The sequence below is a fragment of the Cylas formicarius genome, unplaced genomic scaffold (genome assembly GCF_029955315.1).
Source record: "Cylas formicarius isolate icCylForm1 unplaced genomic scaffold, icCylForm1.1 PGA_scaffold_9__14_contigs__length_23061073, whole genome shotgun sequence".
Classification (NCBI taxonomy): domain Eukaryota; kingdom Metazoa; phylum Arthropoda; class Insecta; order Coleoptera; family Brentidae; genus Cylas; species Cylas formicarius.
The window spans coordinates 10,985,395-10,999,108 of record NW_026844365.1 but is presented as its reverse complement, the minus strand read 5'-3'; the positions used below and the strand labels follow the sequence as shown (position 1 = coordinate 10,999,108).

The 13,714-nt window shown below is 34.0% G+C and overlaps 1 protein-coding gene across 1 annotated transcript in view; it reads left to right on the top strand.

Annotated features, from left to right (window-relative positions):
- The window catches only part of LOC132707578 (calpain-C), a 33,475-nt gene that overhangs the window by 4,135 nt on the left and 15,626 nt on the right, over positions 1–13,714 (top strand). The window contains exon 3 of the mRNA XM_060679483.1: positions 8,751–8,820. Coding sequence (XP_060535466.1) covers positions 8,751–8,820 — 70 coding nt within the window. The remainder of the gene's footprint in view (positions 1–8,750; positions 8,821–13,714) is intronic.

Sequence of the window (13,714 nt, the reverse complement as noted above, 5' to 3'; positions counted from 1 at the left end):
CCGAGAGACAGCGACGGTCGATTAGATGACGAACCCTACTGCAGTCGCAGTTAAAGGCAAACTAAAGGCCAACTTTCTGTAAGAAATTAAGTCTTAATTTTAAAAAATAAAAAACCCAATTGAAAGGACGCATGTTTACGTACTTATTTTTTCCAAAAAATTAATTTACCGTAACGTCCCTGTTTACTGATAACCATATATCTGTGAAAGCACTATACGTCGTATAGCCTGGTGGTCGAGCGCGATCTATTTCTCGTCGCGCGTTCCGAGCGAAAAAAAAGAGACTCTCGCGTACCAGAAAGCCTTTAACGACGTATAATATGCGTGTGCTATTTGCCCGAGCTTGATCGATGGGATTTTTACCGAACCGACGGGATTATAATTTATAATAGGCCTAATTATCTGTACTGAGACTTATTATATCAGATATAATGGCTGTCGGGTGGCGTTTGCGACCGGCGACTCGCCGCCGACTTTGATTTATATTGAAAATTGGATCGAAGTACAGGATGTCGCAATCCCGACCGATCGACGTTATATACCGGACGGCCAAAATTACGAAACTAACCGAGACAATCCCCCGGGTGCGGAAAAAATCTATTTCTAAACTATCGTACGGAGATGTTCACTTTTCGGTCATTTTGAAAACGGCCGATGAATTTTTATTCATTTTTTCATTTATTTAAAGGCAATGGCGTACTCAGCTGTCTTTCAATAATTCTCCCATTTCTCACCAGTAAATACAACTTAGTTAGTAGTTGGCCGTGTTTTTCAAAAAATGTGTATTAAGCCTTTTTCAAAAAATGGCAGAGTTATAAGTCATGTGCTATTCATTTTGGCTGTGTATACAGCGGTCAATGTCAAATATAAAGACATCACCTAAGGGTCGAAAATAATTTGACCAGTTCAAAATTATGAAAAGCATAATATGATAACATTGCCAAAGGAAAATTTAATTTTAACAGCTTATATTACTAGAATACGTCTCAAAATATGTATACGATGTTTCTTAAGTATCCTAAAATATTAATATAGAAATAAAGATATTGAGTAGTTTGGTTAGTTAAATTATTTCAGTTGTCTTTAATTCACGTGGACAACTATTGACGAGGAAAAAAAATGCTTTATATCTTCGGCATTTTGTATGAGAGACCAACATGAATTGAAAGGGCTGAACGCAGACATTTTTCTACGACCATGGGCAAGTACGATTACCACATAGAATCGGTGGCTTTATCAGAAAGTTTCCTAATTAAACAATTTTAAAAATTAAAAAAAAAGTAGTAGTAGTAGTATAACATACCCCTGTCTTAGCAGATGCTTGCATTGTTGTTCGCATTGCTTGCTAGACTATCGGTGATGTTGGTTGTCTATTCAAATAGAAAAACGAAAAAAAAAAGGCTACTAAAAATTTGTGGTTTAATAATAAAGTCCTTGTTCATTTCAATTAATTCTTTTTATTGAAAATGCCTAAAACCAATAAAAAAATAGCTATAGCTTATGAAACAAAAAAATAAAATCCAAATTTAATTATTAATTTATTTGCAGTATTATCTCAACCTATTTTCCTAGATAAAATAATTATCTTATACAGTTAGGTCCCCTAGCGACATTCAAAACGACCTAAAAAAATACATTTTCTAGAGAGGATTTTTCCTCAAACGGACAAGCGCTCGACGAACGCCCTGTATGTTCCGCGTCGTGTATAATCACTCGGCTGCATACCGGGGAACGGAATCATTTTGTTGCGAGCGTTATTATATATTTTTATTAGTGCGGATTGCAACCGCTTTTATCCTCAGTTGGCTGTGTAATTAATCTTTAATCGAGTACGATAAAAAGAGCGGCCATTATTTATTTCACGGCCGGTCGAGGGGAAAAATTTTTACCCGTATATGATTTACGCTAGCGTATGCGGTGAAAATCTACGAGGGTCTTTCGAATGATGTTATCCATGACTAGGTAGGCATTGATTGTAATAAACGGCACCTAATAGTGTACAGGGTGGTCCGTTTAAGAGGGGCTATACGTTATCTTGAAACCTACGAGGGTTACAAAAAAAATGTATACACAAAAGTTGTTTCTGTTATAATGACATATTTTTTATTTTCCTAATCCTAATCCTAAAGTTTCATTATTTAAAATAAAACACCCTACATTTTATTACATTTTTGGATAGCCCCTTCAAAGACAAATTCAACGATATATATGAGTATGGGTCTGCGATGCACCGTTTCGAATTTATTAGCGATCATCTTCAGAATTCGGATTATACTTAAACCATCATTGGGTTGCGTATTAATTTTTAAACTTCTTTCTATCTATTATTTTTACGAAAAAAATGCTTTTCTCAATTTTCTTAAATGAAACACCCTGTACATTATTGGATTTTCGAATAGCCACTTTAGTAGCAATTTCAAATATATAACATAATACGGGTCTCTGACTTGCCGTTTTGGTTTAATTGGTACTTATTTTCCAATAATACATAAAAACTGGGTATAAGATTTAAATTATTAAGATATGAAATTGGTTCACAACCGTTTTAGAGCATTGTGGAGAAGTCATATTAAAAACAATATTAAGCTTTGCACAATGTTGCCAACTTTCGTAAATTATTTATTTCTATGTTTAAATGTCTACAAGAAATGATTACAAACATAGTGTATTTCCTTGGGATCTCATTGATGCACTTTCAAAACTGTTGACGGTTTATCTTTGTACACCATATTTTTCAATGTGCCCCACAAAAAGTCCATCGGGGTCAAATCTGGACTGCTCGCTGGCCAGGAGATGGTTCCGTTTTGTGTTTAAACATCGTACGGATGTTAATTTTTTTGGTAAAATATGGGTCCTAAAATTCTACATCTCCAGATTGCGTACCATACTTTCACGGTTCGCCTCTGCTTTTTTAAGTCGCATACACACATTTTTTATTTTCTGAACTCCAATAATGTGCAGACGTTGTAAATATCCATTCATCGGTCCAAATTATATTTTGTACTGGTGTGAATTTAAATCGCTTATAACTGTTAATTTTTCGACATGTTTGAAGTGTGGTCCGTCTTAAGTCTACGTCTGAAACGGCAAGGCGGGTGGAGGTCTCTGGCGTATTTTCAAAATGCAGAAGAACATAGAATAAGAATATTTTCATCGAAATCCTTTCGCCTCCTACTTTTTTTCACTAATTGCCCTTTGTTGGAAACTGCTTGTATATTTTAGCAATTTTTTTTTCTTGCAATCGCTTATGGGGAATTTTGGTTCTATATTGTCTTAGAGCAAGAGCCGGCCTTTTGTTATTGGTCAATATTTTCCTCCTCTGTTATGCATTATACAAAATATTCTCAACAAAAATGCAACTTAATAAAATAAATAGAAAATAGTGGAAGTCCAAAAAAATACGTTTAAAATATCATAATACCAACAGAGAACTACTATTGTTGTCAAAGCTACTATGATCAAAAGGTCAAAATTCATAGCATCAATTTTGTGTTTGTGTCTTACAATATACTATACTATATATTTTTTAAAGACATGCGGTCTGTATTATTAACAATACAAATATTTTTTAAAAGTTGTTTTCCATTTAAGGACCTTATTCGCAAGATTCTTAAATTATTAATGTAAAAGAATTTATGTATTATCGGAAAATAAGTACCAATTAAGCCAAAACGGTAAGTGAGAGACCGTACTGTGTTATATAATTGAAATTGCTATTTAAGTGGCTATTCGAAAATCCGATAATATACAGGGTGTCTCATTTAAGAAAAAAAAGAAATTGAGGAAAGAAAGAAAATATTTTAAATTTGATCATTGCCTAAAGAAAAGCATTATTTTCGTAAAAATAATACCTAGATGGAAAAAAGTTTAATAACTTAATAAGCAACCCAACAATTATGGTTTAAACATAACCCTAATTCTAAAGATGAGCGCTAATAAATTCGAAACAAGCCCAAACTCATGTATATCGTTGAATTTGTCTTTGAAAGGACTATCCTAAAATGCAATCAAATGTAGGGTGCTCTATTTAAAAAAATGTCACTTGGTTTTACCACCCCGTATATTAAAAAGTGACGATTAGGAAAAAAAAAGGTCATTCTAATAGAAACAACTTTTGTATTTTTTTTTTGTAACCTCCGTTGGTTTCGAGATACGGTATATGCTCCTCTTAAATTTTGTGATAAAGGGGTGGTAAAGGCGGATTGTTTTCTTTCTCGTACACATTGATAGTAATTGCAGAAAAATAAAATGAATATAGGTGGACTTAAGGGCTAATATTTATATTTGTGAGTTTTTTACTTGTTAAATTCTGAATGTTCTACTAAATTGTAGGTGGTTAGGTGGCGTAGCGTTGCTAGATCTCGCCACCAACTCTATTGTGTTATATTCTTTTTGTTGTATTTTAAGAAACTCTATTATTATTATTATTATTATAAGAGATTTTTTTATGTTATTTTTCAATTGCTTTACGTGTCTGTGGTTTTCGATGGTAAATCGTTTGCTGGACGGTACTTTGTGAAATTATATTATTTTAATCGTTTATCCTGCTTTAAAGTGTGTGGTTGTGGTTCAGGATATTGTTAAGTAATAAACATTTTTCAAATTTGTAGATTCTTGTGTGACATATGTGATGTAGCGGGTGGCCTAATAAGAAGGGCACTCGGGCCTATCTAGAAAAGCAATTGCCGTATAGACTTGGCCTGAAAAAACTTATGATTAAAGCGGCCAACAGAAAATGCTGGAAAATAGTTTTAAGTTCATTCTTTTTGAATTTCGTTTTTTGAGAAATTATCTTACATTCCAGATAATTAAAGCTGGAATAAATTCGATTCCTTTTCCTTAAATGGTTTTTACTCGTGGTTAAAGGTTAATAACTTCAGAACGGCTGATCGCGTTTTACCAAATTTGGAGTTGTTGGAAAGATTTTTTTTGGGCCGTCAACGTTGTTATGAGCAGATTGATTTAAAATGAATTTTGAGACATTGTCATAAATAAAATTTATTTTCTCAAAAAAAATTAAACGGAACGATATCACTTTTATTGCAACAAGAGATAGTCAAATGAGAGTCTAACACGCTAGTGAAAACCGACTTTAGATATCTTTTCATAATCTGTAATATCAGTAAAAGGAATAAAAACTACAAATAATGTATGTTGGTAATATTTTACCTACTAGTTTGCAAACAATAGATAAATTTATTCTTAAAATGCAAAAATTATTTTCAAAAGTCAATAATATTGATTATTGTGAATAATAAGCACATCGTGCTTTTTATTTTCATTTTTCAATTAAAATGTATACATATTTAGGTCAATACGTTTGTAATTTCAAGTCTTTTGTGAAAAGTCCCAATTTGAATTTGAAGTGTATCCATTTCTATGTACTTTTTTTAGGGGATTTTGAGAAGTAAGATTATTATCAATTTTATTTTTTATTATTAATAAAAGAAAATATTGTTTTATAGTTAAAAAATAATATGTAAATCATTTCAATGAAAATTATATGAGTAAATAACGTAAACAATTTGTATAAATGAAACCAACATGACAAATGAAATCATGCTTGTGGATGCGAACGGCTAGAATGTCATTTTAAACACCCGGTGTCAGCGAGTGGGCCACAAAGTTCTTTTGCAATGCTTGGTGGGCTTTATTTGCTGTCAAAGTGGGCGCAGAACATTAACTTCCACTTAGTTGATTTGGAACAATGCATTAGACGTGATAGGTTCTCACTCTAGACATATAGCTACTGCCTATGCGGAGAATACAAGAAGTTTTCAAAAGAAAAGTTATTCAATATAATTTCAAGAGTGTTAAGATTTTATTAATTTTACACTTGTTATATTACATATAGTGAAGTATCAGTTGTAAAAATTATTTTATTTGCACCACTACTTCTACTTCTGGGTGTCACTCTTACTCGCCGAAGAATTAACATTCTAGATATTTTTCAAGTTTACCCGAACAGTGTACACTATCTGGTGTCTCATTTTTTCAAAATTTTGCTTCCATGGTGTAAAAATTATTATATGTGTTTTAACTCTATAGCTTTTAGAGGTTTAAGATTCAAAAAATTGAAAAGTGTTATGACTTAATTAGTTTTTTAGTAATATAGATTACGTAAGGTAATATTAATTCCTCTGAACGACAATGTATACAAAATACACAATACGCAAGCAAATTTTGTATCTAAAATTGAACACGAAAAATATTACACAAGGATAGATATCCGAATATAAAATAATAACAACAATAAATAAATAAATAAACAATAAAAAACACAAACTAAGAAATGCATATATTGAAGATCCTAAAATCTAATTAAACATTATTTCATATTTTCATCCTTAAGAAATTCTTCCATCATTTAAATTTGCTTGCTGTACAGCAATTTATTTCAAATAATTCATTTAAGCATTTTATACCCATATAGTTTGGATCTTGATGTCCAACGTGTAATCTTGGTGGTGCATATGTTTAGATATAGAAACCAGGAAAATTCAATATATTGTATTTTAAAAAAATTTCTCTGTCTGAGCTACTTATGCCGGCCATAAGAGGTAGGATATTGTATTATTATATAATTATATATTCATTTCAAAATATCTATAAAGACTGGGTCTCTTATATTTCTTAACAGAAAACAGTGTGAGCTTCATTTTCCTGCCCATGTGAGTTTTTGATCAATAAATAATCCGAGAAATTTTGTTGCACAAACAATTTTTCAGGACTTTTTTATGAGTTTTTAATTTAATGGCGGCAAATCCCATTACCACGGATTTATTGGTATTTAATGTGACACCGCTGGCAAGATACCAATTTGGCATTATTTTTATGGCTGATTCTACCTTTATCTTAATGTCTTGTTTTGATTTTCCCGGTATTACTACATTGGAATCGTCAGAGATTGACATAGGAAGTCCTACGGCTGTAAGTGAAATAAAATAAAATAAACTCGTAAATTGGTTCAAATTCATTTTTTTGTTGAAATCTAACAATAGAGTCTCACTAGGAAAATAGTATAGAAATTAATTTTATAACATTTCACAAATATCGTTGACATTGGCAAGCCATTAGTCTATCCCAGGCTCGGTGGAGGTTATAGGTTATATTGACACAGTAGATCTGGATAAATCATCCTGGATCTATGTTTTGATCATTTGAGCATCTGCAATATTTCAGATGAATGGATATCAACATCCTCATCCAATTTTATTGTTTGCAGATTTATTTTCTGCTTTACAAAACGCCAAAAGAAGGTTCTTTTCACTTCTCTTTACGCCACGTCCCATAGGAGTTTTCAGCAATTCATGGAACATCCTGTATATATGTATTAAACAGTAAATGCGTTTCGCAACAGGCCTCCGAGGCACCAATGTTCATAGATTTTCCAACGGTCTGGTCGTTAGTTATATTTTAGATCGGTGCACCTTGTATACCGAGGGAATGCGGTTTCTCAGGTCGTTTTACAAAATAAACGAAACCGACTTCGTTTCGCATCAGTGATCCAGTTTGGAATTTAAGCGGAATGAACTCGACGTCTGCGGGAAACTATGGGCCTTTCCGTGGTCTGTGGTGGATAACTCTGCTGTAGCAGCGACCGGCCAAGCCGACCTAAGATGGAAAATGTGTAACGTGCTCGACTGCCCGCGAAAAACGGGTTCCGTGCATCTCTTACTGTAAATTTGCTGCTAGAAATCCCGTTTCGAGGATTGCCGCGAGTGTTACACGCTAGATGGCGCTCCTAATATTTAGGTCGACGGTCGCGCTGATTCTGGGAATGAGTTTGTATCGTGGACGGAGATGTTCTTTTGGTCGCAGAAGAAATATGGCGTAAAATAATTCGAGATTCAAACTATTTCAGAAACCCGTCTTACTGGTCATATAAATATCATATTATCATCAGATAAATATCAACCCATTCATTTCATTTTCTATATTTAATTCCCAAAATAAGGTAGTAACTTACCATTCCGTACGCGTCTTTTGAATATATTAAGTATCTGCACACTAATTTAATGAATGAATGTACTTCACATGACAAATTGTTTCTTTTTTTAATTTAAGAGATGGACTATTTTTGGTATTAAGTATTTGTAATTTGTAATTTAAATTTTATTGTTTACAAACCTCTAAAAAAATGACATAAATTAAAATTCGTACTTCAGTACTAAGTTCACGTAGTAAATAGCTGACATAAACTGTGCTTAAGACGTAGAAATTCTACTGTTAATATCTAAAAGACTGACTTAGTTTATGTCAAATTTGTATTGATGACAGCCTTCTTTAACTTTCAAGGACAATAACCATCTAATTTTTCAAAGAAACGTCCACAGGCTACTGTAATGCTTTTTACAAAGCTTCTGGATTCCTCCTGCGCCGGTTTTTGCTTAGTCGAAATGGCTGACGTTTCGCCAATCATACTGTTGGCTTCTTCAGAGCTTGACTGAAACTGTCTCTGAAGCTCTGAAGAAGCCAACAGGATGATTGGCGAAACGTCAGCAATTTCGACTAAGCAAAAACCGATGCAGGAGGAATCCAGAAGTTTTGTAAAAAGTATAACAGTAGCCTGTGGACGTTTCTTTGAAAAAAAAAATCTAATATCTGCTATCTTCAAACTAGATAAACTAGTAATTTATAACTAGATACATATTACTACTATTAAATTCGACAATTAAACCCAGCACCTTCCGTTCTGATTTTTTTTGCGCTTTTAACAAACTGAATAACATGTATTGCGTTTATTGCAGGATTTGTGCCCAAAGCCGGGGTTCATCGAAGATGGCTTGTCCCAATTCGACATCAGCCAGGGAAAAATGGGTACGTAGAAACTAACCTAAACTAAAACAATGCGTGAATAGGGAAATCTATTAACGACAGATTGAAGGGAAATAAAGAAATATGTCATTTATTGTCTCAGAAATTGCATCGAACAACTAATTATGGCAGACGGGTAGCCAATTACAACACGATTAATAATGAGTTAGCGTAGACCCTCGATTTGAATGCAATGAAAGTAGGAATGTTTTAATTATATCGACGTCTGCAGGAATTTCACTCCAGGAAATATGTAATGCATTTTTAGTGACACTATAATTTCTATTCTTTCAATAATAACAAATATGCCTTTAATCTATAAGGATGAGAATGAGAATCTCCGTTCTAAAATTCCAATTATTTTATACAAGGCACGAATTTTCTTTTTCTTCTTTTACCACGTCAGTTTCGTTTCCTATAACTGCAATCGAATTCGGACATTTCTGCGATTTTACCGCACGGGATTGGAATCAATCGGATGTTTTCGGAGATATTTCCCACGGCTTGGATTTTTACGTTTGTCAATTCTGACGGTCATGTCAGTGAATGTATTCGTGCGGTTTTTCAAAAATATAGCCAAAAATTAATGGTCGCAGAAAAAGTAGCAACACGTTTGGTAAACTTTTCAAAGTTTTTGGTCGTTGGCCATGTTGGTTTTCATGCCTGTTTGCTTGCCAAAGGTGCAATTGGCCAACGACAATGCAGCTTCCAGCTTAACGACAACAGAAACAAATTGGGGTTAGGCGCCTGATGTACTGTCGATGTCTTCTTACGCACTGGTTCAAACAATCGTGCAAACTTAAAAAAAGGTGTTTCAAGCTAGAGTTTATAATTAAAACTTTGTTATTGTCTTAAAGGTAATAGGAGGTCCACGCGCTTTATGCATAAATAGCCTTGCATATTAGAAACATGCTCGGATTGGAACTGCTGTACGGTTTTAAATAAAATCGAAATAAATGTTTATTTTAGATCGGATTCTTTGCATATTTTATGTATATCTCGGTGAAAACGGTTGCCTATGGGTGCGTTTTTCTCTCTTAATTGTACAAAAGCCCATACACCGCAACTGTCCGCCAACTATGACATTTAATCAAAACAATCGACTTTTCAAGGCCGCACGACACAAAAAAAACGCATCCATTAAAGGCTGTTAATTGATAGCGAACGCGTATACTTAAAAAAGTAAACAATTCGAGATAAGCGAATTAATGTAAAACGCGAAACAGAACGACCGCTAACGATTTCAAACGCGTGGAATTCACGCAGAGAGAAAGTAAGGCGGTTATAGTTCGGTAATAACCGCTTATAAATTACCGCCGGTTAGCGTAGCCGGCTTAACCTTGAGCTTTGTCGGCGTCCGTCGCGCCGAACCGCGTCGATTTCCAATTTTAATTGTAACTTGTAAGTTTATTTCGGGATATTTGGACAAGAACTAAAGAAAACGAGTAATCCTAGTCAATAATATATTTGAAGAGCGTTTAAATGACAGTCGACAATATAGGGGGCGCAAAATATCACAAATTTAAAATCTCCTTGTATAATGCGGAACAGGTTTTTCTACACAGAATGCAAATATGTTCGTGATCAACTATTTCAAAAATAAGGAAAACATTGATTTTCCCGAAAACCACTGGAAATAGAAGTTTTATTGAAAAATAAATGTTATACAAAACAAACATTCATCTACTTTTTCAAAGAAGTGGCAACGTATTTTAAAATGATAACAATCACGTAGTTATGCGCATGACGAAATATCTAAAACGGTCACAATTTCCGTAAATATGTAACCCAGAATCCGCCGTGAATCACCCTTCATAGTCAGTTCCGCTCGGTTGAATGGTAATAGAATTATTACGATTTTCCGTAATTGTTGATCTTTTTGTCAATACTAAAACACTAATCAATACCAAAAACTAGATTTAAGAGTCCAAACTCAAAAAATAATTTTTTTGTATTCCCGTCTGTAAAATACCTAATTACACACCGATCTAGTGTGCGGGAAACGTCACTTTCGTTTCCCACGGATCCGAGCCATTTCGGACATTTCCGGGATTTTACCGCACGGGTTTCGGAGCAACCGGATGTTTTCGGAGATATTTCCCACGCCTTGAATTTTGATGTTTGTCAATTCTAACGGTCATGTCAGTGAATGTATTCGTCTTGTTTTGCGAAAATGTACCCAAAATCTAACGGTCGTAGAAAAACTATAATACGCAACATGTTCGGTAAACTTTTTAAGTCACTCGTTCATTAAACACTCACTCGGCTGTATATATATATATATATATATATATATATATATATATATATATATATATATATATATATATATATATATATATATATATATATATATATATATATATATATATATATATATATATATATACTGCCTGGCTATATTCGCCGTCCGAATTCTGACAGAGCAGCGGGTTGCAAATTAGGCGGAAATAATTGGACCTACCGTGATAACGGACACGCGCATCAGCGTTGTTGGTCGTCACGTTCTGGAAAATCTCTAAGAAAGAAAAAATTGACACGGTTATCACGCGCGGGCCCCGTTTATCCTTTTGCTGGTGCTGCAGATAAACTTCCCGCGTACTTAAGGAAGTGTAAACAAGCATCGCACATTGGGCTAGGATGGCCCAAAAAGTTTGAAAAATTCCTAATTTCTAACAAGCATGCCTTGAACTATCTAAAATATCAGAAATATTTAAAAAAATGTCTTGTTTTGTGGCCACGATAAATAAGTACCTTTTTTCAATGGATAAACTTAATAGAGGTAAGTTTAGGCTACTTAAGGACATATTGATTTTGTTTTTTGGATTCCACATGACTGTTATTTAATTGAATCTGTGTTTTTCTTTGATTACCTATAACTTTTCTTAGAGATATCTCAAGAATTGAGAAAACCCTTTCTAAAAAATAAAATTCTGCCTATCTCTTCCTCCATATCTTATAAAAACATATTTTTATTCGTCTCCTCTCAGTTTCATGGCGAGTTTTTGATTTACAGATTTCTCCATATTTCCAAAATTTATAAAAATGATATGTTCAACAAAAATATATGTAGGCTTTGTTCGTTAAGCGAAATTTGAAAATACTATTTTGAACCAAATTTTGATGAGGTCGATGAGGAATACCTGGTATATGGCATTTCCTCACTTCATCCGTGGATTAGGTGCTTAGAATGTTTTCTAAAAATTAGTTATCGGTTACTGCTCGATTATTTGTTTCTCTGTATCCCACGGAAAAGAGATCGTGAAGTCCAGTCCAGTGTCAATCTTACAACTTTCCGAATAGGTCCGAGAGGACAATAAAGAGTACCGAAGATACAGATACATAATTTGTTACTTTCATCTGATCCAAAAATCGCAAATTTACCCAAAATCAAAGCCTCTCAAAGAAAATATTAAAACTATGAGGGAATCAGACGAATGTAGCGACTCTAATTAAGCGTTGATTTAAAATTAAACTTCTTTTATTATTGCTATTATTATTAAATTAAAGTTGATACTGTTTAGTTTTATTTTGAAATATTTTTTTTTTCCAAATCGGTTCCTAGAAAAACTAGAGATTTTTCAGATCTCAGAATAAAGAATACAAGGTGACATTTTTCTACATTATTTACTCATTCAAAGGCAGAAACTCTAAATTCTGGTGCAGATATTTATCACAAGCTCTCGGGAGAGCTTGCAACTCCTAGAGAGCGCGTCCCCAGGTGGTGGATAGGGGAAGGCCTCCCAGATATGGGTGGTTGGAGGGAAATCAAATACCTCCCGCGGACCAACAAGCACCACCGCAGCGTCGGACTCACAATGGGCCGCTGGAAACAGCGACGGTTCCCAGAATGGGCGGCTGAAGAAAAAGGCCCTCCAAATGGGGGTTATGGCGTCAGGTTTAAGCTCCATGGTACATGTAAAAATATAAAGGGTCAAATAGACTAGAAGCAGGATGAAAAACCACGGAATTTTTCCCCGGGTGGTAATTCACACCTCCAATGGACTTTTAGGCAGAAGAGGGAGCCCAACGGATACGGGGTGGGGGGGGCAAACATGCTGATCGTGTACGAAACCCAGTCTTAAATCTCAACCAACGTAAACAAAAACAAAAACAAAAAACAGATAATAGAAAACTAATTTTCGGTACCTGAAATATCCAAGGATGAAGAACCAAAGGCAAGGAGGTAATAGATGTATTTAAAACAACGGAACTGGACATACTAGTGGTGAGCGAAACCAAGAAAAAAGGAAATGGAACAGAAATTATAGATGATGTCCTTTATTGCTGGAGCGGTATCTTAATAAAAAAGAAATGGATAAAATGTATAAAAAGCTTAGAACCAATAAATGATAGAGTTATTAAAATATATATCGTGGTTTTTGGAAGACACATAATAGTAATCGGAGTATATGGACCAACGGAAGATAGTGCACTAATCGAAAAGAGAAGCTTCATATAAACGATACAAGAAGAAATTGATAAAATTAAACAAAATCAAGAACTCATAATAGCAGGAGACTTCAAAGGAAGAACAGGAAGAAAAGAGAACGATGCTATAATAATCTCAAGATTACAAATGGCTTCTACCGACACAAGGAAATTCATAAATTCACTTGGGTACAAGAAACCAGAGATCTCAGATCAATTATAGATTATATTGTAGTCAAAAACAATTCCTCAATTAAAATAAAAGATGTCCGAGTGAAACGAGGTGCAGAATGCGGCCACAGACCACAGGTTATTGAGCGCGAAAATGGAGTTCCCCTGGTCATGGAACAAACGTGAACCAAAAAAAGAAATAGCATTTGAACATAAACAAAAAGAACAAAAGTTAAATATACAGCTTTTACACGATGAGTTATATATCATATATATTATATCAGCGAAGAATAGA